The sequence below is a fragment of the Culex pipiens genome, chromosome 2, assembly GCF_016801865.2.
Source record: "Culex pipiens pallens isolate TS chromosome 2, TS_CPP_V2, whole genome shotgun sequence".
In the NCBI taxonomy this organism is placed as follows: Eukaryota; Metazoa; Arthropoda; class Insecta; order Diptera; family Culicidae; genus Culex; species Culex pipiens.
In genome coordinates this window covers 14,648,427-14,674,854 of record NC_068938.1, presented here as the reverse complement: position 1 = coordinate 14,674,854, position 26,428 = coordinate 14,648,427, and the positions used below count along the sequence as shown (strand labels likewise).

The 26,428-nt window shown below is 38.8% G+C and overlaps 4 protein-coding genes and 1 long non-coding RNA gene across 6 annotated transcripts; 2 read left to right on the top strand and 3 right to left on the bottom strand.

Moving 5' to 3' along the window:
- Positions 1-24,408, top strand: LOC120413889 (gastrula zinc finger protein xFG20-1-like). 2 transcript variants are annotated; one of them, XM_052709204.1, is made up of 4 exons: positions 1-205; positions 268-2,097; positions 10,930-11,452; positions 24,301-24,408. In XM_052709204.1, exons 1-3 carry the CDS (start codon positions 71-73, stop codon positions 11,443-11,445), a joined length of 2,481 nt encoding a protein of 826 aa, XP_052565164.1. In that variant the 5' UTR covers positions 1-70; the 3' UTR covers positions 11,446-11,452; positions 24,301-24,408. The 2 variants fall into 2 exon arrangements, with proteins under 2 accessions (XP_052565164.1, XP_039430797.1); XM_039574863.2 differs by lacking the exon at positions 24,301-24,408 and having other exon boundaries at positions 10,930-11,463.
- On the bottom strand, positions 6,368-7,910 carry LOC120413903 (uncharacterized). The gene is made up of 2 exons (XR_005604986.2): positions 7,623-7,910; positions 6,368-6,994 (listed from the first exon to the last, which is right to left on the bottom strand). It is a non-coding gene; the product is annotated as an uncharacterized LOC120413903 (long non-coding RNA).
- Positions 11,459-22,821, bottom strand: LOC120413898 (uncharacterized). Its single transcript, XM_039574875.2, has 4 exons — positions 22,679-22,821; positions 18,108-18,625; positions 14,030-14,786; positions 11,459-11,811 (listed from the first exon to the last, which is right to left on the bottom strand). Exons 2-4 carry the CDS (start codon positions 18,214-18,216, stop codon positions 11,592-11,594), a joined length of 1,086 nt encoding a protein of 361 aa, XP_039430809.1. The 5' UTR covers positions 18,217-18,625; positions 22,679-22,821; the 3' UTR covers positions 11,459-11,591.
- LOC120413899 (putative RNA polymerase II subunit B1 CTD phosphatase RPAP2 homolog) lies at positions 23,021-24,149 on the bottom strand. The gene is made up of 4 exons (XM_039574876.2): positions 23,922-24,149; positions 23,749-23,863; positions 23,593-23,690; positions 23,021-23,535 (listed from the first exon to the last, which is right to left on the bottom strand). The coding sequence occupies exons 1-4, from the start codon at positions 24,023-24,025 to the stop codon at positions 23,079-23,081; spliced, it is 774 nt and encodes a 257-aa protein (XP_039430810.1). The 5' UTR covers positions 24,026-24,149; the 3' UTR covers positions 23,021-23,078.
- Positions 24,152-26,339, top strand: LOC120413891 (zinc finger protein 135-like). Its single transcript, XM_039574865.2, has 2 exons — positions 24,152-24,469; positions 24,526-26,339. The coding sequence occupies exons 1-2, from the start codon at positions 24,287-24,289 to the stop codon at positions 26,335-26,337; spliced, it is 1,995 nt and encodes a 664-aa protein (XP_039430799.1). The 5' UTR covers positions 24,152-24,286; the 3' UTR covers positions 26,338-26,339.
- The last annotated feature ends 89 nt before the right edge of the window (positions 26,340-26,428 follow it).

Genomic DNA, 26,428 nt, shown 5'->3' with positions numbered 1-26,428 from the left:
AACAAGTTTCTTTTTAAAAAATTCGTTCGCATTTAATTTCGTCAAAAAAATACGTTCCGACGTTCCAACGATGGACCAGCTGTGCCGCATCTGCATGGGCACCTTCGAGGGAGACGATCCGGAGGCGAGGACCTCCCTGTACAGCGAGCTTGCCAACGGCAACGAGGTCGTCGCCAACATGATCATCGACTGCGGGGACATTGTGGTAAGGTGTTCCGGATGATTAGTAAGAATTTGCGAGAAATTTATTTCCGAGTTTTGTTTCAGGTCTGTCACGACGACCAACTGCCGGAGTTTGTTTGTGGCGGGTGTTTGGTCCGGTTGGAGGACGCGTTCGCGCTGCGGAAGTTGATCCGGGAGTCTGATGGGGCACTGCGGGAGATGGCCGCGAATAAGACTCAGAATTTGGTTATGGAGGAGGATGTTGGGGGAGAGCAAGAAGTGGTGCGGAAGGTTCCGACTAAAGTGGTCAACTATCCGAGCGAGGATCAAATTGAGAGTGTTCAGGAAGTTGATTGCTACAAGATTATTCGGTTGAAGGGAATCCGATGCTGTGGATGCAATTCGATGTTTGGTACGCAGCTGGAGGTGGAACGGCACAGTCGGGAGCAGCACGGAAGTGCGGAGGTCAAGCAGGAAGCAGACCGGTTGGTTTTCGAATGTCCAACTTGTCATAAGGAGTTTGAGAACAAACTGAAACTGTTGAATCATGCGAAGAACTTCCAGTCGAATGAAGTGTATTATTGTACGGTTTGCGACGTCCTGTTCGACATTCGGTACCGTTTGGAGCAGCATCTTAAGCTGAGTAAAGCTCACAGGAATCCTCAGGAGGAACCGCTCAAGATGAGTCTCGATCGGAAGCGATCTTCCGGGAAGAAGAAAGCGACCAGAGAGTTGAAATATCCCGAGCAGGACTTCATCCTAGCAATTGAAGAAACTCAAGAGTATCAGTTGATTCACATTGGAGGAGAACGGTGCTGTGGCTGTGAGCGGATCTTCCAAACCTATCAGGAATTGCAGGAACATTGCAACGAAGCGCATATCCGGTCACCGGAAAATGCTCTCTGCGAGTGTGGTTTATGCTTTGAAAAATTTGACCAGATTCAAACATACAACCGACACACCACGGCAAGAAATTTGAAGGAACTCTACTACTGCAAGTTTTGCAAGATCGTAATCGACGTAAAATTTCGCTTCGATCAGCATCTTAAATCAAGCCTGGCTCATCAAGCCGCTCGCGAACAAGCCGGAGTCGAACCAAGTCCTCCGTTGGAAGAATTCTCCCGAGCCCTAGAAGCCGGCATCGAAGTTCTCCAAATCGACGGCGTTCGCTGCTGCGGCTGCGACTTTACCTGCGCCAACCGGAACGAACTCGAAGATCACTCGGAAGAAACGCACGGCTTCCAACGGGTCATCACCGACTCCAAGCAGACCCCTTACGAGTGCGACATCTGCTTCCAACACTTCCCAACCCCACAAACGCTCAAATTCCACACAAATGCCGCCCTCCAAAGCAGCGTCTTCAAGTGCAACCAGTGCGACGTCCAGTCCGAGATCAAACAGCGTCTTCTCCAGCATCTCGCCAGCGGCGTCCACGAGCAAATCCCCAAAAAAGAATCGACCTCCAAACACGCAACCCACAAACTCAAACCCCAGCAACACCTGTGCTGCTTCGTCCGCTGTCCGGCCTCCTTCACCTCTCCAACCGAGCTCCTCGCGCACGTGGAGTCCGACCACGCCGCGAAACGACGCGAAAATGCCGAAGAGCGCGAACTGGACGGCCCCATCTGCTACGTGTGCCACAAAAGCTTCCGGACGGAACGCGCCCTGCACGTCCATCAGTTTCCGAAGAATCGCCGCGCAAATTCACGACCGAACGTTTGCGGTGAGTGTGGAGCGGCGTTCCAGACGGCGTCCGGGCTGATCCAGCACGCGAAGAGTCACGCCGCCGAGCGGTGGGAGTGGCAGTGCGATGTGTGCGATCGGAGGTGTCCGGACGAGGGCACGCTGCGAGTGCACCGCGTTTGCCACGAGGAGGAGCGTGCGTGGGAGTGCGACGAGTGCGGGAAAAAGTTTCGGCGAAAGGGGAATTTGAAGGTGGGTTTGGGATGGGAAGGTTTCGACTTGTCAAATCTACGTGGTGGCTTTTGCACTCGATCGAAATGTTATACGATCGTAAGTTTGAACGGTAAGTCGTAATTTGTCGATAGCAGATTGAGATCATTCCATCGTAATTTCTCGAAGAATTAAAAAATCGTAGATTTAAAAATTGATAAACTTACAAAAAAAAAACAACAATAAAAAAAAGCTTTGTTGTTCTTCGAAACAATTGTAAAAAAAACATAGCATTTAATTTTTGCCTTCCTCACTTTACTGATCACTCGAAAAACGAACTTTTTAGTTAGACCTCCTAGACCTACCTTCATCTGTACATATCGACTCAGAATCACCAGCTGAGCAAATGTCTGTGTGTTTGGCTGTATGTAGACATGTGTACCAAATCAATGTCACTGGAATATCTTGTCACAGGCTCAACCGATTTTGGCCGGAATGGTTTTAATCGATCCGTCTTAACGTCCCCTATGTTGCTATTTAAATTCATGCAGTTTTCTCATGTATTTAAAAAGTTATGTTAAAAAAACTGTTTCATATTAAATTAAAATTATGGTAAAAAGGGTGGTTTTTTCATGAAATCCTCACATGTTATATATTTTTAGAAAGCATATGAGAAGACCTTTCTTGTGGATTAAGAATTTTCAAGATCTGACTTACCTATCTAAAATTACAAGCAGTTTAAAAAATGGTCTGAATTTACATAACCTCAAATGGTCCCGTCTGGTCGCCACGAAAAAAGCCTTGTAGAGGGATGCCATTTTCCTGAAAGGCGGTGTCTGTATAATCTTGACAAAAAGTCTGTAGGAAGTCTGTTTTTTTTACTCGTCACTTATTTTTATTAGGATCTCTTATGGTACGTTCGTTTGAAGAGCCGGTGCGGCACTGAGTGCCGCACTCGTCGAGTGCCAGTTTTGGTTCAAACGAACGGTCCAGTTTTACTCTCAGTTTTTATGCTTGTGTGCGTGCGTGGTGTTTTGTTTTGGTTCAAAAAACGTCAGTCAAAATGAGATCGTTGCGAATTAAACGTACCTTCGTGCTGGTATTAATGGTGTATGTCTCGTATCCTGTCTCAGGAACGATCATTGGAACCCGGAAAGCGGTTCGTAAGAACCTGGAGCTTACTTTTGGTTTGAGATGGCCGTTCTCTAATGAGCTTCAGGTTTACTAGCAAGAGTGACAGTTACCAACGAAATTCCATAAACCTGAAGTTCTTCAAATATTCTTAAAATAATAAAATTAAAAAAAAGTATTTTAGAATTAAAAAAAAATATTTTTTTAATGATTATATCAATTGAATGAAATATAGGTCATTAATATATTTTAGAATTTTAAGAATTTCTGTAATTTTAGAATTTTATTAAATTTTAACACAGGAAATTCATATTTTTTATTAAAGTTAGATTGAGAATTTTTGGAATTTAAAGATTACAGAAATTCTCAAAATTTATAAATCCAGAATAAAAATTCCATCAGCATTTAAAATTTATCAAAAAAACTATAATTTCCAATAATTGAAGAATATTCGAAAACGCTAACATATCTTAATTCCAGATTCTTTAAAATCACATTTTTTTTTTAAATCCAAAAACTTTGGAAATTTCCAAAAGGTATAAATTACTGAAGATTTTTAAATTCTAATCATTCATAAAACTCTAAAATTCCAAAAACTATACCTCAAAACAATCCTACAAAATAATTGAGTAAAGAAATTCCTGAAATTCTAAACTTACAGACATTTCTTAATTCCTAAATAACCTAAAATTTCTGAATTCCCAAAAATATCTAAAAATTCTTAAAACTCCTAAAATTCCAGAAATTAAAAAAAACTTAAATTCCAGATTTTTTAATTCATAATTTCTAAATTTTCTTAAATATTTTATAGGTCATGGAATACAAAACTCCATTAGAAAAAAAAACTTTAATATTCTGAAGTTCTTTGATTCCAGAAATCTCTTGAATTCTATTATCCCAAAAAAAAATACTGCTTATAATTCCAAACCTTTCGCTGGATTTTTTTATTTATTAAATAAAATTTCAGGAGTTCTAAGAGTTAATGTTATTTCAGGTATTTCTGTAATTTTACAAATTGATGATTGTTTTTTTAAGAATTTCAAATATTTTTCTATTATTTTAGGTATGTCTGAATTCATAGATTTTTTACAATATCTGAAATTTTAAAATTTTGATTATTTCTGGAACATTACGAATTATAAGAGTTAATAGAATTTCAGGATTTTTTAGATCATGTTGAATGCTTGGAATTTTTGGGAATATTAAGAACCTATAAAATTTAAGGAAATTTGTAGAGTTTGAGAATTTTAGGAATTTCTGGAATCTTAGAATTTTAGAAATTTCTTGAATTTTTTGGAAGCCTAGAAATTTTAGGAAATCTAGACATTTTAGGAATTTAAAAAAAAACATTTATTTCCTAATATTTACAGGAATTTTAATTGGCTTGAGAATTTTAATAATTTATGTTATTTTAGAATTTCAGAAATTTCTTTTTGTTTTTGGAATTATTCAAGAAATTTTAGTTTTTGTTTTTAATTCAAGGAATTTAAAGAGTTTAAAGAATTTTGGATATTGTAGGAATTTTAAGAACCTAAATAATTTTAGGATTTTTTTAAAATTCTTGGAAATTATGGAATTTTAGAAATGTAAAGAATTTTTTTTTGAAATTTATGTTTTTTTAAGAATTTCAAATATTTTTCTATATTTTAGGTATGTCTGAATTCATAGATTTTTTACAATATGTGAAATTTTAAAATTTTGATTATTTCTGGAACATTACGAATTATAAGAGTTAATAGAATTTCAGGATTTTTTAGATCATGTTGAATGCTTGGAATTTTTGGGAATATTAAGAACCTATAAATTTGTAGAGTTTGAGAATTTTAGGAATTTCTGGAGTCTTAGAATTTTAGAAATTTCTTGAATTTTTTGGAAGCCTAGGAATTTTAAGAAATCTAGACATTTTAGGAATTTTAAAAAATCAATCATTTCCTAATATTTACAAGAATTTTAATTGGCTTGAGAATTTTAATAATTTATGTTATTTTAGAATTTCAGAAATTTCTTTTTGTTTTTGGAATTATTCAAGAAACTTTAGGTTTTGTTTTTAATTCAAGGAATTTTAAGAGTTTAAAGAATTTTGGATACTGTAGCAATTTTAAGAATGGAAATTATTTTAGGATTTTTTATAATTCTTGGAAATTATGGAATTTTAGAAATGTAAAGATTTTTTTTTTGAAATTTATGTTGAATTGTTTTTTTAACAATTTTCTAATTTTTGTTTGAATTATAAAATTTTTATAATATATTATTTAAAAAAAAATTATAGTTTAAATATTTTGAAAAAATTCTTGATATCTTTAGAATTTCAGAAATGTTAATGGTTTTAGAAATTTCATAAATTTTATAAATATTAGGAATTTTAGAACAATTCGAAATTTCAGAGTTTGTTCAGTTATCATTTTTTTTATTTTAAATGTTTTAGGAAGTATAGGATTTTGGATCTTGTTATTGAGTAAATTTGGATTTTTTTCTGCGTTGTTTAGAATATGCATTTATTTGGATTTCCTTAATTTTTTTAAATATATTGTAGTTCCTAGAATGCTTGGCATTTTTGCCTCAATTTCAAAATTGTAGATTTATTTGCAGCGACGCATGGTACATATTGCCATCAGGTACTATGGAAAACGTAATGGACGGAACACTTAACTCAATTGAGTTAAGACAAGTTCATTCCGTTTATCCTACTGCATTATCCCGGGACCACGTTTGGCTGGACTGGGCGGGAAAGTCGACTTTCTTATCCCAAAATATTTGAAGTATCCAGTCGATTTGTTTATTTTCTTATTTTTTTTAATGATCTCTAACATTACACCATATAGTTCAGAAAATACACGAACAGTTTTTCTAATCTTATTGATTCACTGATTCGTTGGAATCGCCGCGAATGTCCGTGATTATCAATTGATCTGGAACGTGTCGCGCCGCATGGCAATCGCAGCGGGTTGGTTCCTCAGTGCTTTCACAACGACTTTTTCCTGTAAATTTAACAATGAAAAATGCTGTTCAACAGTGAAATTTAATTTATGTTAAGAATAAATTAAAACAAGTCATTTTACGCAGAAGAATATATTTTAAAGCAAATTATTTCACAATTTTATTATTAGCACTCGATTCAACTCTTCTGGTGGCCCTCGAATCCCAAGTCCAGCTACGGTTGGCCCCTTCCAGCACGAGGAAGCGAATGTTGTACAGGTCCACCTTTTCGCGCATACAAGACGTTTCTTTGACTATTTAAAGATTTGCTTGTCCAACTCACGAATCGGGGACAGCACCAGTTTCAAAGGGTACTGCTTGCGACGGTTGAATAACCGATTTGAGCTTGCGCTGCAAGTTGCGGAGGATATCGCGATCATTCATACCCAGGTACAAATCAAACCCGTCAAACCCGTCACGGGCGGCAGCCTTCTTTTCGGTCATCTGGTCCTTGGCCTCGAGCAGACGTTTGCGTTTTTTTTTCGAAGAATCTGGAATTCCGAAAGAAACTTCAAAAATCCTACCAGCGAAGTAAACAAATGGGACTCACCTAAACATGTATCACATGTCTCCGATGCAGTGATCTATGGTGAGAGTGTGCTCCAGCAGCCCGCGCGATCCGCTTGGTACGTAGTCGCCTATCCGCGCGTTGTTGATGAAGGCATGCGCAAAGTTCTCTTCCGCGGCTTCGTCGACCTAGCTGATGAGGATGAGGACTCCGCAGATGCGCGCCTTTGCTCCACCTGGAGCAGACATTTGATGAAGGCGCGGCCTTTGCTCCCGCATTAATCGCTGCTGCTTGCTTGGTCGTTATCGGGAGACATCAAAGCATCTAAATCACAACAGGTGCCGTAAAACGGTGATGTGCATAAAGAAAAAGCAGGAAAATATTTTAATGATATCTTATTTTTCACATAACAGCTTTTCCTTTGCAAAAAAAAAAGAAAAAACAAACATCCAGAAGTTCAGCCCAATCTCTTAATGGCCACGGAACTGGGCAAACATTTTCGGAAGGCCAAAAAACTTCCTCCCTTTTACGCAAAGAACTCCTTCCGAATGGTGACAGACTCAGCAAAAATCATCCGGAAGGCCAAGAAACATCATCCCTCTTGCGCAGGGAATTCCTTCCGGATGGTCACAGAACCGGGAAAACCCTTCCGGAAGGTCATGAAGCATCGTCACTCTTACGCAGGGAAACCTTCAGAATGGCCACGGAATCGACAAACCCCATCCGGAAGGCCAAAAATCATCCTCCTTCTTGCGCAGGGAACTCTTTCCGGATGCTCACAGAGCCGGCAAAAATCATCCGAAAGGTCAAGAATCATCATCCCTCTTGCGCAGGGAACTTCTCCGGATGTTCACAGAATCGGCAAAACCATCTGGAAGTCCAAGAAGCATACTCCCCGAACCGATTCCGTGGTCATTAAAACCGGAACCATGATAATTAAAAAGATACTTACCGGAATTTTGATAACCGCAATCCAATTTGTCCAATTTTCCACCATTCACACGCGAACAAATCGAAAACAACGAACAGCTGATTTCGATGTTTACAAACATCGTTTGTTGGTGTGCGAGAAACTCGCACGAAACTAGAATAAAATCGAGTGCGGCACTCGCACTTTCAGTTCCAAGATGGAGGCAAAACTCGTGCGGCACCAGCGCTAGTTTCTTCAAACAAACACTTTGACAGCTCTGAGTGCGGCACTCAGTGCGGAACTAGCCCTCAAACGAACGTACCATTAGGTGCTGCGATCACGTTAGGGGAGATCCATAAACCATGTGGACACTTTAGGGGATTGTAATCACTCTATAAATGAGAGGAAGGCACCAACCACCTAAAGGTGGATTAAGTTACGTTTTTTTTAACTATTTGAACTTTTAAAATATTGAAAGTTTGTAATCTCTTGAAGTTTTTGTAGTATTCTAAATTTTACAATTTAAAAAAATTAAGCTTAACGGAATTCTAATTTTTTGGCACTTTTGAAACTTTTAAATTTTGACATCTAAAATTTGTAACATTTTTGAACTTTCTGTTTTATTTTTTTTTTTATTTAAGAAAATTAAGCTGTTGATTTTTTTTTTTAATTCTCTTAAATATTTTTTTCTTAAAACTTTCGAATTTTTTTAAACTGTTGATTTTTTTAATCATAAATCTGCCGTTCTACGCATAATTGTCCCATGTCAAAAAAGTGCAACTGAGAAAAACGCGATTGAATTTTTTCGACCGTTTATTGTGTTTCTACGCATAATTGTCCCGTGGGTCCCTATTCACCCCATAAGTCCCTAATCATCCCAGTTAGCAGTTTATCACTCTTATTTGTAATCCTCTTGCTATACAATAGGTAAGCAAGACACAATATTTCGTAAATCTTATAATTTCGTGAAAGAAAATACTTGGTGGGACAATTATGCGTAGAAGTACAACGATGGGACAAACAGACTTGGTGTTGTTTTCAATGAGTTTCCGAACAAAGTACTAGATTTTATGTGTTTTTCGAAAAGTAAACGTTAAACTAAACCTAAAAATGACAAAAAGTCAGAATCGACCAAAAATGACATGGGACAATTATGCGTAGAACGGCAGTTGAGCTGTAGCAAAAAATTTTTTTTTTATAATTTAATGTGGCGAACTTCGAAAAATATTCGCATCGGTTTGTTTAAATTCATTTTTATTTTGATATTTGTTTTAAGAACATTTTGAAATTTGTGAAATCTTTAAAATTATAAAAAATACTGTTTGGAAATTTTTGAAACTTTCTGAATATCTTAAAATCTTTATTTAAAAAAGACTTAAGGTTTTTTATTTAATTTTTTATTTAAAAATAATAATTGCGATTTAAAAATATTATTAACTTTTTTTTTATTTTTTGTTTTTATTATATTTTGCCTTACTCAGCTCAACGAGGAAAAGCTATAAAATCACTCGAAAAATGAACATCGTTATTTGACCTCGTAGACCCACCTTCACGTATACATATCGACTCAGAATCAAATTCTGAGCAAATCGTGCTTGCCATTTCATTAGGGCACATAACTTTTTTGAGCAAGAGTGTGTCCCTTTCACACCTTATGTAAACTGTCATTTGAGTGAAAGGGATACACTATTGTTTACAAAACTTATGTGCCCTTTTGAAATGTTAGGCTCCAAATGTCTGTGCCGGTGGTTGGATGTTGATCAAAATAATTGCACTTGATTATGTCGGGACTGGCTGAACCGATTTTGACTGTTTTGGTCTCATTCGATCCGTCTTAGAGTCCCATAAGTCACTATCTATAAATTGTGAAGTTTAGTAAAGTACTTTAAAAGTTATGCTAAAAAAACGATTCCGGCTAAACTTCGGAAGATTATAAAAAGGGTTTTTTTTGTAAGAAAACCCGTCATGCTATACATTTTTAGAAAAGTTATTTGAAAGACCTTTCCAACGCGTCCAAAACATTGAAGATCTGACATTACTATTTATACACTTTTTTGAGGCCGGATCTCAAATATTTTGATGAAAAAGTTTTCCGGATCTATCATGCGACCCTGGGTGATGAATAGAGAGAATGCGTAATGTGATTTTCGAATGATCCCACTTTGTTTACATCTACATAGTAGGAGGCTGTTCAAGCACAAGCATGACTTTTTCCTTACTGATAAATGAGCTTTTTTTTATAATCAGTAGTATGTGTTTTATTTTGCAAGTTTTTGACATTTTTTCCTGGAAAATTGTGTGTGTTTTCAAGTTTCGATCGGTTAGAAGAGGTTTTTCATTTTTACGGGTGACGAAGAAATGCGGCGAGAGTGTCATTCTGGATGGATACCACGTCGACTCCATAAGCAACTTCCATTCATAATTTAAAAAAATGACGATTTCGCCTTCAACTTTCTTAAGATTTCTCGACTTCAACTTCAGGTTCTCGAAAGCCACACATTTTTCATTCTTGCTAAAAATAATAATAATTTTTAATGATCGATAACAATACTCTCTAATTTTGGCGAACAGTAAATTGGTTCCACTTTGACAGTTCAAAATTGAGGCCGTTTTGCGAACCACTATTCAGCACCCAGATGCGACCCATCGTTGGATAGGTTATCAAAAGACCTTTCCAAAGAGTCAAAAAGATTGAAAATCTGACAACCCTATCAAAAGTTATAAGCACTTAAGTGTATTTTGAACACTCTTTAGAGGCCGGATCTTAGATATTTTGATAAAAATGATGTCCGAATCCATCATGCGACCCATCGTTGGATGGGTAATCAAGAGACCTTTCCAACGAACCCAAATTATTGAAGATCTGACAACCCTATCAAAAGTTCTAAGCACATAAATGTTATTTTAGACTTTTTTAAGGGCGTGTATTCACTTTATGAATGAGAGGAAGGCACCAACCACCTAAAGGTGGATTAAGTATCGTTTGTATCCTCAAATCTAATATTTCTGGAGCAACATTTGAAAGGGGCGGTACGACATTGCTCTTACGGTCTTTCATTACACGCGTTTAAATGGGACGAAAGGCCGTAGGAGCAATGTCGTACCGCCCCTTTCAAATGTTGCTCCAGATTTTTTTGAAATTCTTTTTTTTTTAATATTTTAAAACAAGCTTCGAATACATATCAAGATTCTAGATTGATCGAGAAATTACGCTCGAATAATCTCAATTATCTCTCTACTATTGACAAATTACGACTTGCGGTCGTAAAGAATTTGAGAAATCTCGACCGCGAGTCGAGAAATTACGATCGAGTGCAATCATCACAACGATCTTCTCGTCTCATCTTAGGTTCACAAGCGCTGCCACCGGGAGGTCAGCATCTGGGACTGTCCGCACTGCGAGACCAGCTTCAAAACCAAGCAGAGCCTTACGCTGCACATTCGTAGCCACACCGGCGAAAAGCCCTTCCAGTGTCGGTTCTGCGAGAATCGGTACTCGCACACGACGGACCGGCAGCGCCACGAGATGGCCACCCACACGAAGGAACGGCCGCACCGGTGCGATCTGTGTCCGGCTGCGTTCGTGCGGAAACGGCAGCTGACGATCCACGTGCGGATTCACACCGGCGAGAGGCCGTTCGTGTGCCAGGTTTGTGGCCGAGGGTTCATTCAGGTAAATTATCTGAAGAAGCACTTGACGACGCATGAAAAGGCGGGGAAGGGATTGGTGGAGACGGAGTACATGATCGAGATGCTGCAGGAAGATGAGGAAGAGGAACTTTCGGAGACTGAGCAGAAGCGCTACTACGAGCTGGAGATTGAACAGATGGTTGATGAGGCAGAAGAGGACGACGATGACGAATAAAAGACAGGTAAAGTACAATTCAACTTCAATTTCAAGATATCACCTCCTTTATTAACCTGAATATGGGTGTGCGAGCTTACTCCAAAACAAAATTTATAACCATCATACGTAAATGCTTAATCCTAAGAAAAAACTCTCATTCTGCTCTACTTGCTGGTTGGCGTTGGTGGCTTCAGAATGCCACGTTTGCGCAGCGCGCGGACAATCAGCGGCGTCGCGCCCAACGTAATGCTTATCCTAACCGGGGCGAATACTTTGTGGATGGCGTACGCGATCACGAACGTTCCGGCACCGGCGCCGGCCTTGCTGGCCAGGGCCGAGTCGCCCCACCCGAAGCGCTCCAGCAGCGCGACCACGTCTATTCCGCTGAAATTAGAGAAAAAAGGGGCCAATTTAGATTTATGACAATTTAGCTCAGTTTCAATGTGACACACTTATTTGTTGTTCCGATATTCTCGAGCTGATGTGAAATTTTGTTGTATGAATAAATTACTTGAATGAAGAATTAATTTCTCTTGGAAGGGTCGTATTTTATTTAACACTCGTACTGATTATGGAACATCATTTGATTTGTAACCAAATCTACATCATTTAAGCATTGAGAAGTTCAAACTAAGTACCGACATCTGATGACACTTCATGACTTATTGTGGAACACAGAAAAACTGTTTCAAAAGTTATTTTCATTAAAGTTCATAGGCTATTTAACCTATTTTTATTAGAAAACTTTACTTAAGTGCTTATAACTTTCGCCAGAGTCGCCAACGCTTAAAACAAAGGTTTGAATATTCCTTTGATTTTTTGGAGTCGATACTTCATGGCTTTTTCAGAGAATTATTCTATAAATTAGAAAAAAAAAATCTGAAGCCTAACATGCTAAAAGGGATAAAACTATCATTTTATTGAAAAAAAGTGCAGGGGTAATGTCAGAGGCATAACCAGAATGACGAAGAACGAACCAATTAGCCAATCATAAAACAGTAAAGGCTAGTTCCCAGAGCCACCAGTTGGTAACGCTTGCGAGCTGAGCTGAGCTCCTTTCGCGTTGGCCGTCGACTGTTATTTTCAGCGACGTTTCTGCAAACAAATGCAGGCAAACTGCCAAATTGTCAAAAAGTGCATTTTGATTGTTCATTTGTCAAAAAAAAATTAATAAAAAAAAATCATTTAAGAAGTCAGATTTTTTTATATTTGTTTATTTTGGAATGTTTATTGGAAAAAAATATTTGCTTTGTTTAAAAACAGTGAATTTTTTTTTTGAAGTTTTGAATTAAAACAAGTTTTAAAATTCCTCAAGTTTCGGAAATGTATGAAGTTTACTTGTTTATTTTTTATTTGTTTAATTTTATTGGTTACGTAAAACCTAAACAGCCGTCATATTTATATGGAAAGTTGTATGGACAAATCAAATTTAAGGCACATAAAAAAACAAAAACAAAATGGCCGAAATAGCTCTTTTACAGTTATTGCAAAAATGGGTTTGTTCCATAACACAGCATAGCATAGCATAGCTCGAATAAACTAGATATGAGTCATTTTGCGCCAACTGGCACACCACTTAAAATGCACTTTCTCTGATGAAGCTCAAATTTGGTAGAGCTATTGATACTATCAAAACATGTAAGAATCCCGATTTTGAACCAATTTGGACTGTTTTGGCACCGCCCCAAAGTTTTACGATTCTTGTAATTTAAAAAAACATCTTTTTTTAATGGCCGTATCTTGGAAGCAAAATACGATAGAGCAAAACTCGACAGCTATCTCTAAAGGAAATTGGAAGCCGAATCAAATGGCTTTATCAGACTTTCGATTGGAATTCATTGCGTGGTAGGTACATTCTGCAACTGCAAGCTTAAAAATCGTTATCTCAATAAAATTCAATTCGCCCAACATTCGAAAAATTGATTCTTATGTAAAATCGTCTGGGGAACACGATGGTGAAGTTTTACTCAAAATTGAATCGCATGAATATTGAGAAATTGCGTGTAATGTTTTCAATTGGGTCCTAAAATGAAGCTTAGATTGCTGATATTATTGTTTACAGCGATAAAGCTTATTTTTCTGAGTACAATGACCCTTTGTACGACCACAAAGAGTTTAAAATGGATTTTTAAATCAATTTTGAAAAATTAACCTCGCGGTCCTTCTTGACAGAAAAGCTTCTACTTGACAGCTCGTTCCAAGGGGACCATAGTTGATCCATCGGAAAAATGTTGTCTTGTCAATTTTTTTTTTGCATTAAAATGAAAAAAAGTAATCAGAAAAGGTTTACAATCGTGTTTTTTACCGTTGTACATAAAAATTGACATAGGGCATTAGTACCCAATTGCGCAAAATGCATCAAAGCGCATGGACAGATACTTTCAATGATAATTAAAGAAAAATTTGTACAAATATTAGAAAATAATGATATAAAATATTGGACTGGTAACTGAATCCGTTTAAAGTCAAATTTTCACAAACATCAAAGCAAGAAATCGGAACAACTTTTTAAAACTTATTTAAAATTAAGAAAACACAAAAAAAACCACATTAAAAATCTTGAAAAGAAAGAAACGAAAAAATGTCGCTCCCAGGAACCGACCTGGAAACCAGCAGATAGCACGCGCCCAACGACGCCAAACTGATCCCAACGTGGAACACAATCACGGTCGAACCGTACTCCTTGACCGCCTTCTTGAGGCGATCCTTGCGCGAAACCGTACCAACCTGTTCCTGTCCCTGTCCCTTCCCTTGGCCCTGTTCCCCCTCAGTCGATTGTTTAGCTTTGGTTGAGAATTTTCTCACGGTACCATTAGAACAAGAAGAGCTGTTAGTTTTAGGCCCGAGCAAGCCAGCTTGGTCAATTCGTGCCAGTAGCACCGATGTACCTGCTCTGGGTTTGTCCTCGTAGCTGGACCACTCCGAGCGGACCTCCTTGCGCAGGTTGATGTAGTGCGACGAGTTGAGGTCATGGGCCAGATACTTTCCCTCCTGGGCCCATCCGCCGCCGGGCATGTTCAGGTGCGAAAACTTGTGCATTCCACCGAACGGACTCGGCACGTTGCTCTGCATGGCCGAGTTTAGGCTGACGGCCCCACGGCAATCGTACGACTGCACGTGCGGATCAACCGTCGCGGCGGCGGAGTACGATGAACTGTCCACCGTGACGTCGATCTGATGGTGCGGATGGGTCAGCATCGCCGACGAGTTAATGTCGCGGGCACGTTGCGGTGAGAAGCGCGTCGTTTCCGTGGGGTCAATGTTGGCCGGCAGCGGGAGGGCTGCGGCGGCCGGGTAGTCCCGTTGGACGGTCACGTGGAGGCCTTGGCCAGGGGTGCGCTTGGGCGAGAGGGACGAAGCTGGAAGATGAGATAAACGTGGAAATAATTGTTATGCACGTTTTAATTTATAACAAAAAGGATTAAAAAAACAACAGAAGTACCAATTCCTGACTTTTTTAAATTCTAGTTTTTATCCTTTCGACCATAGCAAAATTATAGGCTAGCTTTGGAAATTTTGATTTTTGGCCTCAAAGAGTTATTAAGTCAGGGGTATTCAAAAACACTCAAAAACAAAAACCCAAAATTTTGTTTATTGGACCTTTCAAAAAAAGCTTCAGATACAGTCAACGGATAATCGAATCACGAAAAAAAATATTATTTGTTGTTATAGTTCTTATTGCCAAGCTTAAGTATGGCTCCTAAATTACGCTAATGTGATTTAGATTTTTAAAATCCAAGTTGGCGGCCAAAATGACGGTGATGAAATATTATAAACGGAAAAATGCATAATAGGCAATCAACTATTCAAATTTGATTAATGTGGGGTCGCAGAACTCACATTTGGTGTTTAAAGCACGAAACAAAAAATCAAACACATTTTTTCTTTGTTCATGATTCGATTATCCGAAGTCTCATTAGAAACCTTAGGATAATCGAGTCTGAACTGTACAGTATTATAGTTTTTAGGATGTAACAAAAATGACTTTTTGGTGGGCATTCAGGGGTTTGTTCCGGTGGGCATACTGAGCCCATTTTTTTTCGTAAAATCGGTCCCAGCAAAATCAAATGGCGTCTCGGGTGTCGCATATCTCTTTTGCCGGAGACTAGAGGAGGGCAAAAAAAGAGCGAGCCGCTCAAAGAGCCGGTTCACTAAAAAGAGCGAAAGAACCGTGGCTTACAAAAAAGAACCGCGGTTCATTTTTAAACTCCGGTCTTTTGAGAGAACACTTTCAAGATGGCATGATTTTTGTTATTATAAATATAATTTATTTAATTTCCTAAAAAAATGTAGTATTAAATTTGTTTTTGAGAATTGAAAATGCAATTTCAAATATTTCAATCCTTATAAAAAATAATCCCAAAAGTAAATGATTTTCTAAACAAATTAAAAAAAAAAACTTTTCATTGTACAACTGATTGTATATTAAAGTACCGTAAACCGGGGTGACTTTGATAGGATTTAAATTTGTTTTGAGAATATTTTTCAGCAGGTAAGGTTTTTCTCAAGATTATTATTTTTAAAACATGTACTGGGGTAGACTACACAAAGTCCATGCACTATTTCGGAAAAAAAGTGTTTTCAATAATGTTTTGAAAAATAGTTACGTTAAAAATTCTTAGTTTTAATTCCGGGGTGACTTTGATAGTCATAGTTTTTCTTGTTAAAATCATATTTAAGTTGTTCAAACTTTATTTGTACGCTAAATGTACCATCGACCGAGCCACGTAGCCCAGTGGTAACGCTTCCGCCTTGTAAGCGGTAGATCGGGGTTCAAATCCCGGCTCGGACCAACACAACTGGTGATCTTTTCCCTTCTGGATTCGATTGCTTAGTAAAGGGAAGGTAGTGTATCGTCACAAACTGGACCTTATCACGACACCTTAGGGAGGCGACCTATGGAATGTTAACATAACCTTAACATGTTAACATTAAGTTGAGAATGAATTTGCCACTGAATCCGCTTTGTAAATGCCGGCCCCGATACTCTTCAAGGGTGTTCCCCTCAGGAACTGGGAAAGATTTACTTTTACTTTTTTTTAAATGTACCATCACTAAAGTAGCTGATATAGTTTTTAAGAAAAAAAAAAATCAATGTTTATATTTAGTTAACTAAGTGTATAAGCTTTTTAGCAAAATACATATAAATTTAAGGTAAAATTGTTAAAAAGTCGGAATTTTGCCTGAAATTTGTTAAAACTGGTTTTGTTTATAAAATTATCGATTTATATTGCATTTTATACTGAATTCAAAGCACGAATCACAAGTTTTCACATTTTACATGAAATTTGTTCAACTGAAATTGCCTATAAATTTGGAGTTTTTTTTTTAATTATGTTTCAAAAACACATATTATTTATTACTTACAATTTTTTTTAACCTTCTCCTTGTGGAAAATTGTTCAAAGAATTCGAAAATGCATTCCGTTTTCCGATTAAAAATCATGTTCATTGAGAAAATCATGACACTTTGAGAAGTTTAAAATAATGAATTTCATCAACATTTTCTTAACTATAGTTAACTAACTTTTAAAACTAGTCAACATGTTATGAAAAGTTCTTCTTGAGGTACTTTGAACACTTCTCTAACACGGTCAGTATCTTTCTAAACCATTCCTTACGTATTTTAATTGTACTCTTCATTTTTCGTAAAAATTGCAAACCTATCAAAGTCACCCCGGCTATCAAAGTCAACCCGTTTTACGGTATTACCGGAATACAAATTTGAGCATTTCAAATTGCATAATTTGTAAAATATTACCAAAAATCAACTGAATAGTTTAGAGATTTTGTAAAAAAATAAATCTTTTTGTCCGATTAAACTTTAGGGTTTATAGACTTTATCGATTAAATCAGAATGTAGAAAAGAGTGCACAGAATATTTTCTCCAAATAAAATATCAGAATAAGTTCAATTCTTGCAGAAATAAACGCAATTTTAAAATTAATAGCAATTGAAGGCCAATACGCACCTCCCAAGAAAAGGGGTCAAGAAATGGCTTTACGAACAGAAGAACAAAGGAGGGGGAACGATTTCTTGGGGCTTTTCTTCACCCTCTCTGGCTTGCTTTCGCTGCCGCTGCTGGTCATTTGAATTTTTCTTGACCGGTTCCTTCCGAAGTGCGTAGGTATACCGCTTAAATCACAACACATCCAGTAAAGCTCATATTTGGGATTTGGGCTCAGTATGTCCACCAGAACAAACCCCTGAATTCCCGCCAAAAAGTCATTTTTGTTACACTCTAAAAGATATTACCAAAAAGTAGCAAAACATCAATAAATTTATAAAAAAAATCCTTTAGTTTTTTGTCTTTTTTCGATCTGTGATCCCGCAAACAATATTTATAAATAAAAATACAAAAATAATAGTTTTTGCAGGATTGGGTCCGTAAGTTTGACAATTTTTAAATAATAAAACAACAACTTCCTTGGTTGTTTTGCACCCTTAAGGTGAAACGGGAAGGTACGATGAATTCAAAACAGATCTAGAAATAGTGAATAGTGATGTTAGATAAATTTCAATTTACGATTAAATTAAGGGAATTTGGGTCAGGTAATTATTAACTACACCAATCAATGAGTCAATTAAGTTGCATGCCATTCAACGATAAACCTATCCCAAAATTAACTACTCTCCAACGTTTATCACGCAATCCCTTTCCACTATCTACTCAGTACTCACCATCGATCGTCCCGAGGGCACCGGTCGACATAGACCTTCCAATCGTAGGAGCACCTCCCTGCGTGGCCTTGAGCGCCGTTTTAAACACCAACTGCACTTGCTGCGCCATTTTTATGCACTTTTTGCTATTGCAATCAGTATTCAACTATTCGTAACACTTTTTAACTTTTCCTTGTCAAAATTTGAAATTGACCCAATTTTATTTGCAGATTTGCACTTTTTTTTTTGCTTTAAACCGCGGTAAACTATTTCTTGCTGATGCTATGCGATTCCACTCTGCCTAGAAGTGTGCAAACTGTGAACTTGTTTATCGCGCAATTTCCGCGATGAGTTGCATCCAGTGCGGTCGAGTGCTAAACAATGACTGAGGGAAACGCAACGGTTCAGGGAACTTGTCCAAGCTGTTTTCGGATGGAGTGGGGACGTGGCCTGGCGGAGATGGAGGGAGGAACGGAAGTACGGTTTCTTTGTGTGGTGTGGACTCGTTGACTTGTGCTGGTGATTGACGGTTAATTGAGCTGTGAAAGAAAGATAGAATGTTTTAAAATATTAAATTAATTCAAATATTTTATCTTGAAACTAATAAGTAATCTTTACCCAATTTTTTTTTTGTCGATACGATTTTTTTAGGCTTTATCAAAGATAGTATATTCCCAATTTTTTTAATGTTCAATCGTGAAAGTTCTTTTTCTTTTTACAATCGATTTGAATTTCATCATTTATATTTCATTCATGCCTTTCACTAAAATTATGGGTTTTATTGTGTTTATTTAATAATCGCTAAATAAAATAATCAAAATATACCTTAAAAATATAAAAATTTACAGCAGTTTTTTACACATTTGTTTGTTTAAAAGTTAGTCAAATACTTGTAAAAAAACCCATTTTACATGATTTGACGGGACAAACATTCGTAAACTTGTCATCACTTTTGTTAACGAAAATTATAACAAGTTTCCAAAATCAATAGTTAAAATTTTGAATTGGTTTAGTTCTTGTCTTGTTTGACAGTATTGATTAAACATATATTTTAGTAAGTTTAGTTTTTTTTAGTTATGTAAATTGTCCAATGTTCAGTCCAAGCCCAGAATATTCGCCAAATCAACCTTGAAAACAGCTACAATGTGCATAATATACGTGCCAAAACCCGTCAACAACGAAACAAAAAAAAAACTAGTGGACAGTCGAGCGACATTTCTAGATCAGCACCGCACAAGAAGTCAGTCCAGAAAACGAGAAGTTGCCAGAACAGCCAGCGAAGACGACGCACGACTCAATTGAGTTTAATAGCTTCGAAGTCGCTAAATTTAACCATCGTCCATCAGGTCCAAACTGGTGCGTATGCTTAACGAACACTGATGGACGCTGATTGGCACCCGAGTCCACGGGTTCAACACGGTCAGCTGGGACGGTCGTGATCACCAGCTGGGCTGTTCAACCAAAAAAAAAAAAACACATGTTGTTGAGGAAGGTCGCATCGCAATTGCATGTAAATTACATATTACCCCCGTTGTGGAAGTGCACTTCCAGACATTGTTGCATTTCGAAACCGGGAGTGATTCAAACCCGTTTTAGAAGTGTGCAGAGTGGCGAGACTCGTGGGATCACGCTATACTAAAATGCTGAATATTTACTTCAATTGAGCTGGAACCGGCCGGCTTGATATGTGCATAACTGCATATATTGCACTGGGCTCTTCTCTTACAGAGTGCACATTTTGCATCATACGAAACCGGTTTCATGTGACTTTCATCCAATCTACGGGGCGGCGGACAGACTTCGTAAATACCAAAATTCTTTGGTTTATATTCAAAATTATGGGTTTACAAAATTAAATGAGTTAAATAAGTTTGATCAGTGTTGCAAAAGAGTGATAGAAAAGCTATCGATAGATTATCTCTGCACCAAAAATATCCGAGAGTATAGCGGCTGTCACTATAGCTTGTGAGATCTCTTCTTGTGTCTCGTGATTCCCAGCGATGGCATTCTCTCTCTATCACTCCTTCCCTTTTCCTCGACTATGCGCTCTCACCGCTGAGTCTCTCAATCTCTCCGAAAACTGCAATGAGAGAACGCGAGATGGCGAGTAGGAGCCGACCACGCATGACGTCCCGTCAAACTGCGTTTGCAAAATTGGTTTTGTGGCGGCTTTTGTGGTTAAACGCTGTTGCGGTAGGATGATCGTGGAAGCGAGAATGAGAGAGAAAAGGAAAATGTCAATCGCGAGTGGGTAAACACGAAAACGTGTTCGGCTATGTTCGGCGCTGAGAGTTTCAATGAGGAGAGAAGAGCAGTTGTATTTGAGGCATGAATATTCAGGCGGGATAATTGTAGTTGCTGAGAGCTGATATTTTGATATTTTAACAACCCTGAGTTTGATTTATAGAGAGGATTGAAACTTTTAGATTTTTAAAACTTTTTGAGGTTTTTAAAATTTGAATTTGAAGAATCTCTTGGTGAAAAAAAGCAAAGCAATCCCCTTTAACGACCCCTGGGTCTTTTGTGGTCTCTTTTGCAAGTTTCTGCTCATTTCTAGGCGTCCGAAGGGGTGGCCAACTCAAGTCGGGAAATCGGAAAGTCGGGAATTCGCCAAAATTCGCAAAAAATCGGGAGAAAGTCGGGAATTTATGAATTTTTGTCAAAAAGTCGGGAAAAGTCGGGAATTCTAGGCATGATTGTTTGAAAATTATTTTTCAACTCTTGAATAATTTTGTTTTTTTTTTTAATTTTCCAATTGAATACACTGAATTCTGCTTTAATAACTTACTTTAAATTTAAGGTTCTTTCCACTATTTCAATATATTTGAGTATGGAAAAGCTGTTTAAGACATTCAAAATCTTAATGAATATTGGATGCCTTTGACACAGATTTTCATAATATTTTTTATGAATCCTATGATCTCTATTAATCAATGTTTTATCAAACAAGAGGTAAAGTTAATGAAAAAATAATATGAAAATAGAGAATAATGGCCAGCTTAGAGTTATGACAACTTGGCCATGTTTTTTTTTTGTAAATATTTTTAATTAATTAAATAAATTCATTACGTAATTTATATTTTTTTTCCAAATATTGCCCTTGAACTTTTTTGAGAGTATGGAAAAATTACCTACTATAGATAAAGCTTAATTTTCAGTTTTCGGAAAACTTAAATATCGAATAAAATCCAAAATTGAAAAACTTTTTTACGTTTTGAAACCATGAAGAAAATATTTAAATTTCAAAAAAAAAATAATCCAAATTTTTTGGAGTTTATTGCAAAATTGTTTAAAAAAATTGTTTCTTCAAACATTTTGCTTAAAATAAGTGGGAAAACACTAATCATATCAAACTGAATTTTCATTGAAAAAAAATAAATAAAAAAGCGTTAAATACTGGCCACGAGATAAATCAACATTGATTAAAAAAATCAATTTCAAAAATTACAAAATTAAAAAGGGAACTTGGCATAAACATTTTTTATGAATTCCTTGGAATTTTTCTAAATCCTTTTCTAAATCCTAATAACAGCAATTATGATTAAATCGTTCTTTGATTTAAAAGAAATTAAAAAAAAATAGGAACGAAATTTTAAGTTCAGTTATCTTTAACTTTTTGTAATTTCCAGTTGAAACGAAGTATCAAAAAGTATACGTTTGCCAATTTAAAAAAATTACATGGAAGTTATAAGTATTGTTGATCTTTCGATTTAATTTCAAAGACTAATTGTTTGTGTTTCTGCTCTGAATCATAATAATGAATTTCCATTTTTGAAGTATTTTTTATTTGTTGGTCAGTTTCTGTATTTACAAAAATTGCCTATAGCTAGATTTTTTTTAAAATTCATTTAGATTTTTTTTCTCGGTGATTAGTATTAACTTTTCTTATAGAAAGTGTTATTTTTGAAATCATTCATTAGATATCCCGCCCGTGTGGATCAATTGGACCGCGCACTGGACTCACAATCCAGAGGTCGCTGGTTCGAATCCCGCAGAGGGCGCTCTAAAATTCTTTGTGTAAATATGGGTATTCGGCGCCGTCGCTCCGTGCCATACTCTCGTACCCTTAGACACTTAGACACTTAGGAAGACACTAGTGGATGGTACTAGCAATGGTGGCCGACAGCTATACAGTCAACTTCGTTTTTTTTTTTTTTTTTTTTCGTTAGATAAGAAATGCCTATTATTTGAACATTCTGGAAAAGTCGGGAAAAAGTCGGGAATTTTAAAATGGGCTTTGAGTGGTCCCCATGCCCAAAACCTCTTTTACGAAAATGGACCGACGTTTTACTTCCCCATCCGATAGAAGGCGTGATCAGGCAAATCTCATCTCGAAAAATGCCACCGGGTCCGTCTGGGATTGAACCCAGGCATGCTGGGGTAAGAGGCTATCACGCTAACCACTATACCACCGGACCCGGCTCTCTTGGTGAACTAAATTCAAATAAACTACATAAGCACAAAGTTTGTGTTAGTTTTTTTTCTGAAAGCTCGCACGTTCAGTACCGCCAAAAAATATGTTGGCACTTTATTATGCAAATTGAATAAAAGTAAATAGGTTTGTTCTGTTTCGAAATCGAGCATAAACTTACCTGAAACAAAAATGATAAGAAATGTGAGACGATGAGCTGGCAAATTTTTAAGCAAAGCAGACCAAAAATAATTCACTAAATAATCAGTAAATTTTAGACAAACTATCAAAACTTTGAAATAAACATCAAAATAACAATAGTTAAACAACAAATCACTTGATTTTACAATAAATTTTGTAACAAAACACGACCGATGTGATCGAAGAACTACTAACCGATTGTTATGACAAGTGACGTCATAACATCTCGGTTAGACATCGAATTGGTTACACTCTCAATCTGAATACACCGGTTTAAAATTTTAAGGAATTTCGCTAATAAAATCAAGAAACTTAAATAAAATAATTTTCGAAAAACTTTATTAAATAAATCACAAACATATTTTAAAAGAAATAAAACATCAATCATCCCGCACACTCAGCTTGCTCAGCCCAACCTCCAACTCGTTCTGCTCTTCCTCTTTCTCCTTCTTACTACCATCGGACGTCGTCAACGACGCCGTATCCTGCTTGAACACAATCTCGCTACCCTCCCGAATGGGGCATCCTTCCTCCTTCGGGTACGTCCGCTCCACAATCTTCAAATCGTCCGTGTTGATGCCGGCCAGGTCCACCACCATTCCGCCAGTAGTTGGGGGCAGTTTGGAGGTCGCAGGTTTTTTCACTTCTGGTTCAGAGCTGTGCAGCCGGAACTCGGGAATGTCCTCCTGGTCGCGCAACCACAGCGGACTGGTGAGCATCTGGTTCTTGATGTAGTTGGACGCCTTGTAGCACTGGCCGCTGCAGAAGTTCTTCCGCTCCGTGATGTCGAACACCTTCTTGCTGGCCAGCGATATCGCGTACTTTTGGGAGGGGATTCTACCGAGGGTGAGAGTGATTAAATTAGGATTAAGAGTTGAGAGTGTGGTCCCATACTTATCGAGCTGCTTCGGGCACAGCGGATATCCGCAGTTCAGTGAAATAGCCCGTTCCTGGATCACGTCCTCAAAGTGGCACTGGTTGATGTCTTGCAACTAAAAAAAGGATCGCTGATTGAAATTTTGATTGCTGAATCAATAAAAAAATAGTTACCATTAGTAGAAATCTGTCCACGTCCGTAACCGGTTCCAGCAGGGCCTCAACAATCTGTAGAGCCTTGGCGTTGCATTCCTTCTTCTTCCGCAGGGCTAGCTGAAGTTGAGCCTTACTGCAAAAGGGGAAACCATTACGTCGGGATCAAAGCCACTCTCAAACTAGGTAATTACCTGAAATTCTTCACCTTTCGCGGCAGATTGGTGCGGCTGACCTTTTCCTTTTCTTTGACGGCATTTTCATCGCGAAAAACGTGGATACTTTCGTTGTCGAACATTGTTTTACGGCCAAGCTTCTTGCGAGTTGATGCGATATGCGTGTAGCCAAGGTAAATTAAGCTTGACAGGTGACGAAACGTCAGTTGTGCACGTTTGGAAGGGCCTACTCATTTTTATGGTGCGAAACAAAGTTTTGAGTAAATTTTCATTAACGTACAATCACAAAATTGTCCTCTGTTGTTTTTATACATTCAACAAAATCTTTAAATCGAGACACGAAATTCAGCGAAAGTGAGCGTTGTTTGAATTTTTGACCAGCGATGTCCACCCGTAGCGAGGAGGACGGTACCCATTCCGATCGGCCCGTAAAGTGCGACAAGGACGCCATTTGCCGAGTCTGCATGACCGAAGACCCCCAATCCGAGTTGATTTCGTTGTTCCAGATCAACGGAACAGGGGACGAGGTAATCGCCAACATGATTATCGACTGCTGCGAAGTTATGGTAAAGTTTGAACCCTTGGGTCTTCTACGGGTTCTAACGCAGATGACTTTTTTCAGGTTTCGGACGACGATAACATGCCGCAGAACATCTGTGCCGACTGTTTGGACCGGTTGAATCAGGCCTACGAACTGCGGAAGCAGTGCAAGCGGTCGGACCAGGTTTTACGAGGTTTGGCTGTCGATGAAACTGTTGAAGACGTTCCAGACGATGCGTCTGTAATGGAGCTGGAGGTTGAATATCTAGACGAAGAAGATGAATCTGAAGAGACGAGTCCAAATCTCAAATTCGTGGAGTCTGTTGAGGACTTCCCTTCGCACAGGGTCTACCGCCTGCTGGGAGAACAGTGCTGCAACTGTTTCGAGCTATTCCAGGACGTCGATGCGTTGATGGCCCATTGCGATCAGGAGCACGGCCGGGGCACCCCCGGCAAGAGTCACTTCCAGTGTGACGTTTGTCGCGATCCGTTTGATAGTCACGCCGCGTTGACCAAGCACAAGGAGGTCGCCGCGGAAATGGTCCTGTACCACTGCAAACGCTGCCAGGTTGATCTTCGGAGTGAGCGTGAATTTCTGAAGCACGTCGTAACTTCGGAGCGGGACCACGAGGACGCCGTTGAGACGCTCGACGTCGCGGGCAAGTTTGAACAGGTCTTGATAGTGGGGATGCGCTGCTGCGGTTGCGATGAAATCTACGACGGTCAGGTTGAGTTGGAGAGACATCGCGAGGACGCGCACCGATCGAGTCGGGTTGAGGGAAGTGGGTTCGAGTGCGATGGATGCTACCGGAGATTCAAGATATCGTCCCAACTGGCAAAGCATAGAGCGGAGGCTAAGTCCAAGCAATGGTTTGTTTGCAGCGCTGAAAGCTGCCAGTTCAAAACGGTCTCCCGAAAGAGCATGATCGGTCACATGTTAAGGGATCATGAATCTAGTTCGAAAAAGCCGGACAGCGGCTATGCGTGCTGCGTTCTTCGTTGCTTCGAGACCTTCCAGACGTACGAAGATCTGGAATTTCACGCCGACGAGGCTCACGCTCTGGTACGGCTCCAGCACGAGCAGGATCGCAATGCAGAACACAACGTAACGTGCGACATCTGCCACCGAGGCTTCCCGGACGAGCGAACCTACTCGCGCCATCGGAACGACAAAACCCGTAAGCACATTTGTAAGACCTGCGGCGTTCAGTACGCGTTCCGAGCGAACCTGATTGAGCACGAACGCAGCAATTGTGGTCAAGTGGCCCGGTACAAGTGTAGCCAGTGTGACAAAGCGTACAAGACACCGGGTGGCCTCAAAAACCACCGAAAAACCCACAAAGACCAACGATCGTTCGTTTGTGAACTCTGCGGTCGTGCCTTCCTCCGCAAGGGCATCCTTAAAGACCACATGAACACGGTGCACTCGACCGTCCGCGCGTTCCAGTGTTCCCTCTGCCCAAAGTCCTTCACCAGTCGGAACATTTACCGTTCGCATCAGCTGACCCACACCAAGGAAAAGCCCTTCCAGTGCCGGCACTGCGACAAGCGGTATCTCAAGAGCAGCGATCGGAAGATGCACGAGAACCAGGTCCACCTGGGGAATCGACCCTTCCGCTGCCAATACTGTCCGGCCACGTTTACCCGGGATCGCGAGCGACGACTGCACGAACGCGTTCACACCAAGGCCAAGCTGTACACGTGCGATGAGTGTGGCGAGGGTTACAATAAGTTTGCGGCATTCAAGGACCATCGGCGGAAGCAACACGGCCTGGACACGATGCGGGATCTCGGGCCGGCGGCGATGGCAGCCGTGCAGGGACTGGATGATGAAGAGCAGTTTGAGTTCTTGAGTGTTGACCCTGAGGAGGAAGTGGATTGTGACGATGAGTGAATAAAAATGTTTGAAGAAATTTCAACACAATTGTAGAAACACTTCACATAGACGCCTTTGTTCACAATTACGACAATGCAATGGGATCCTG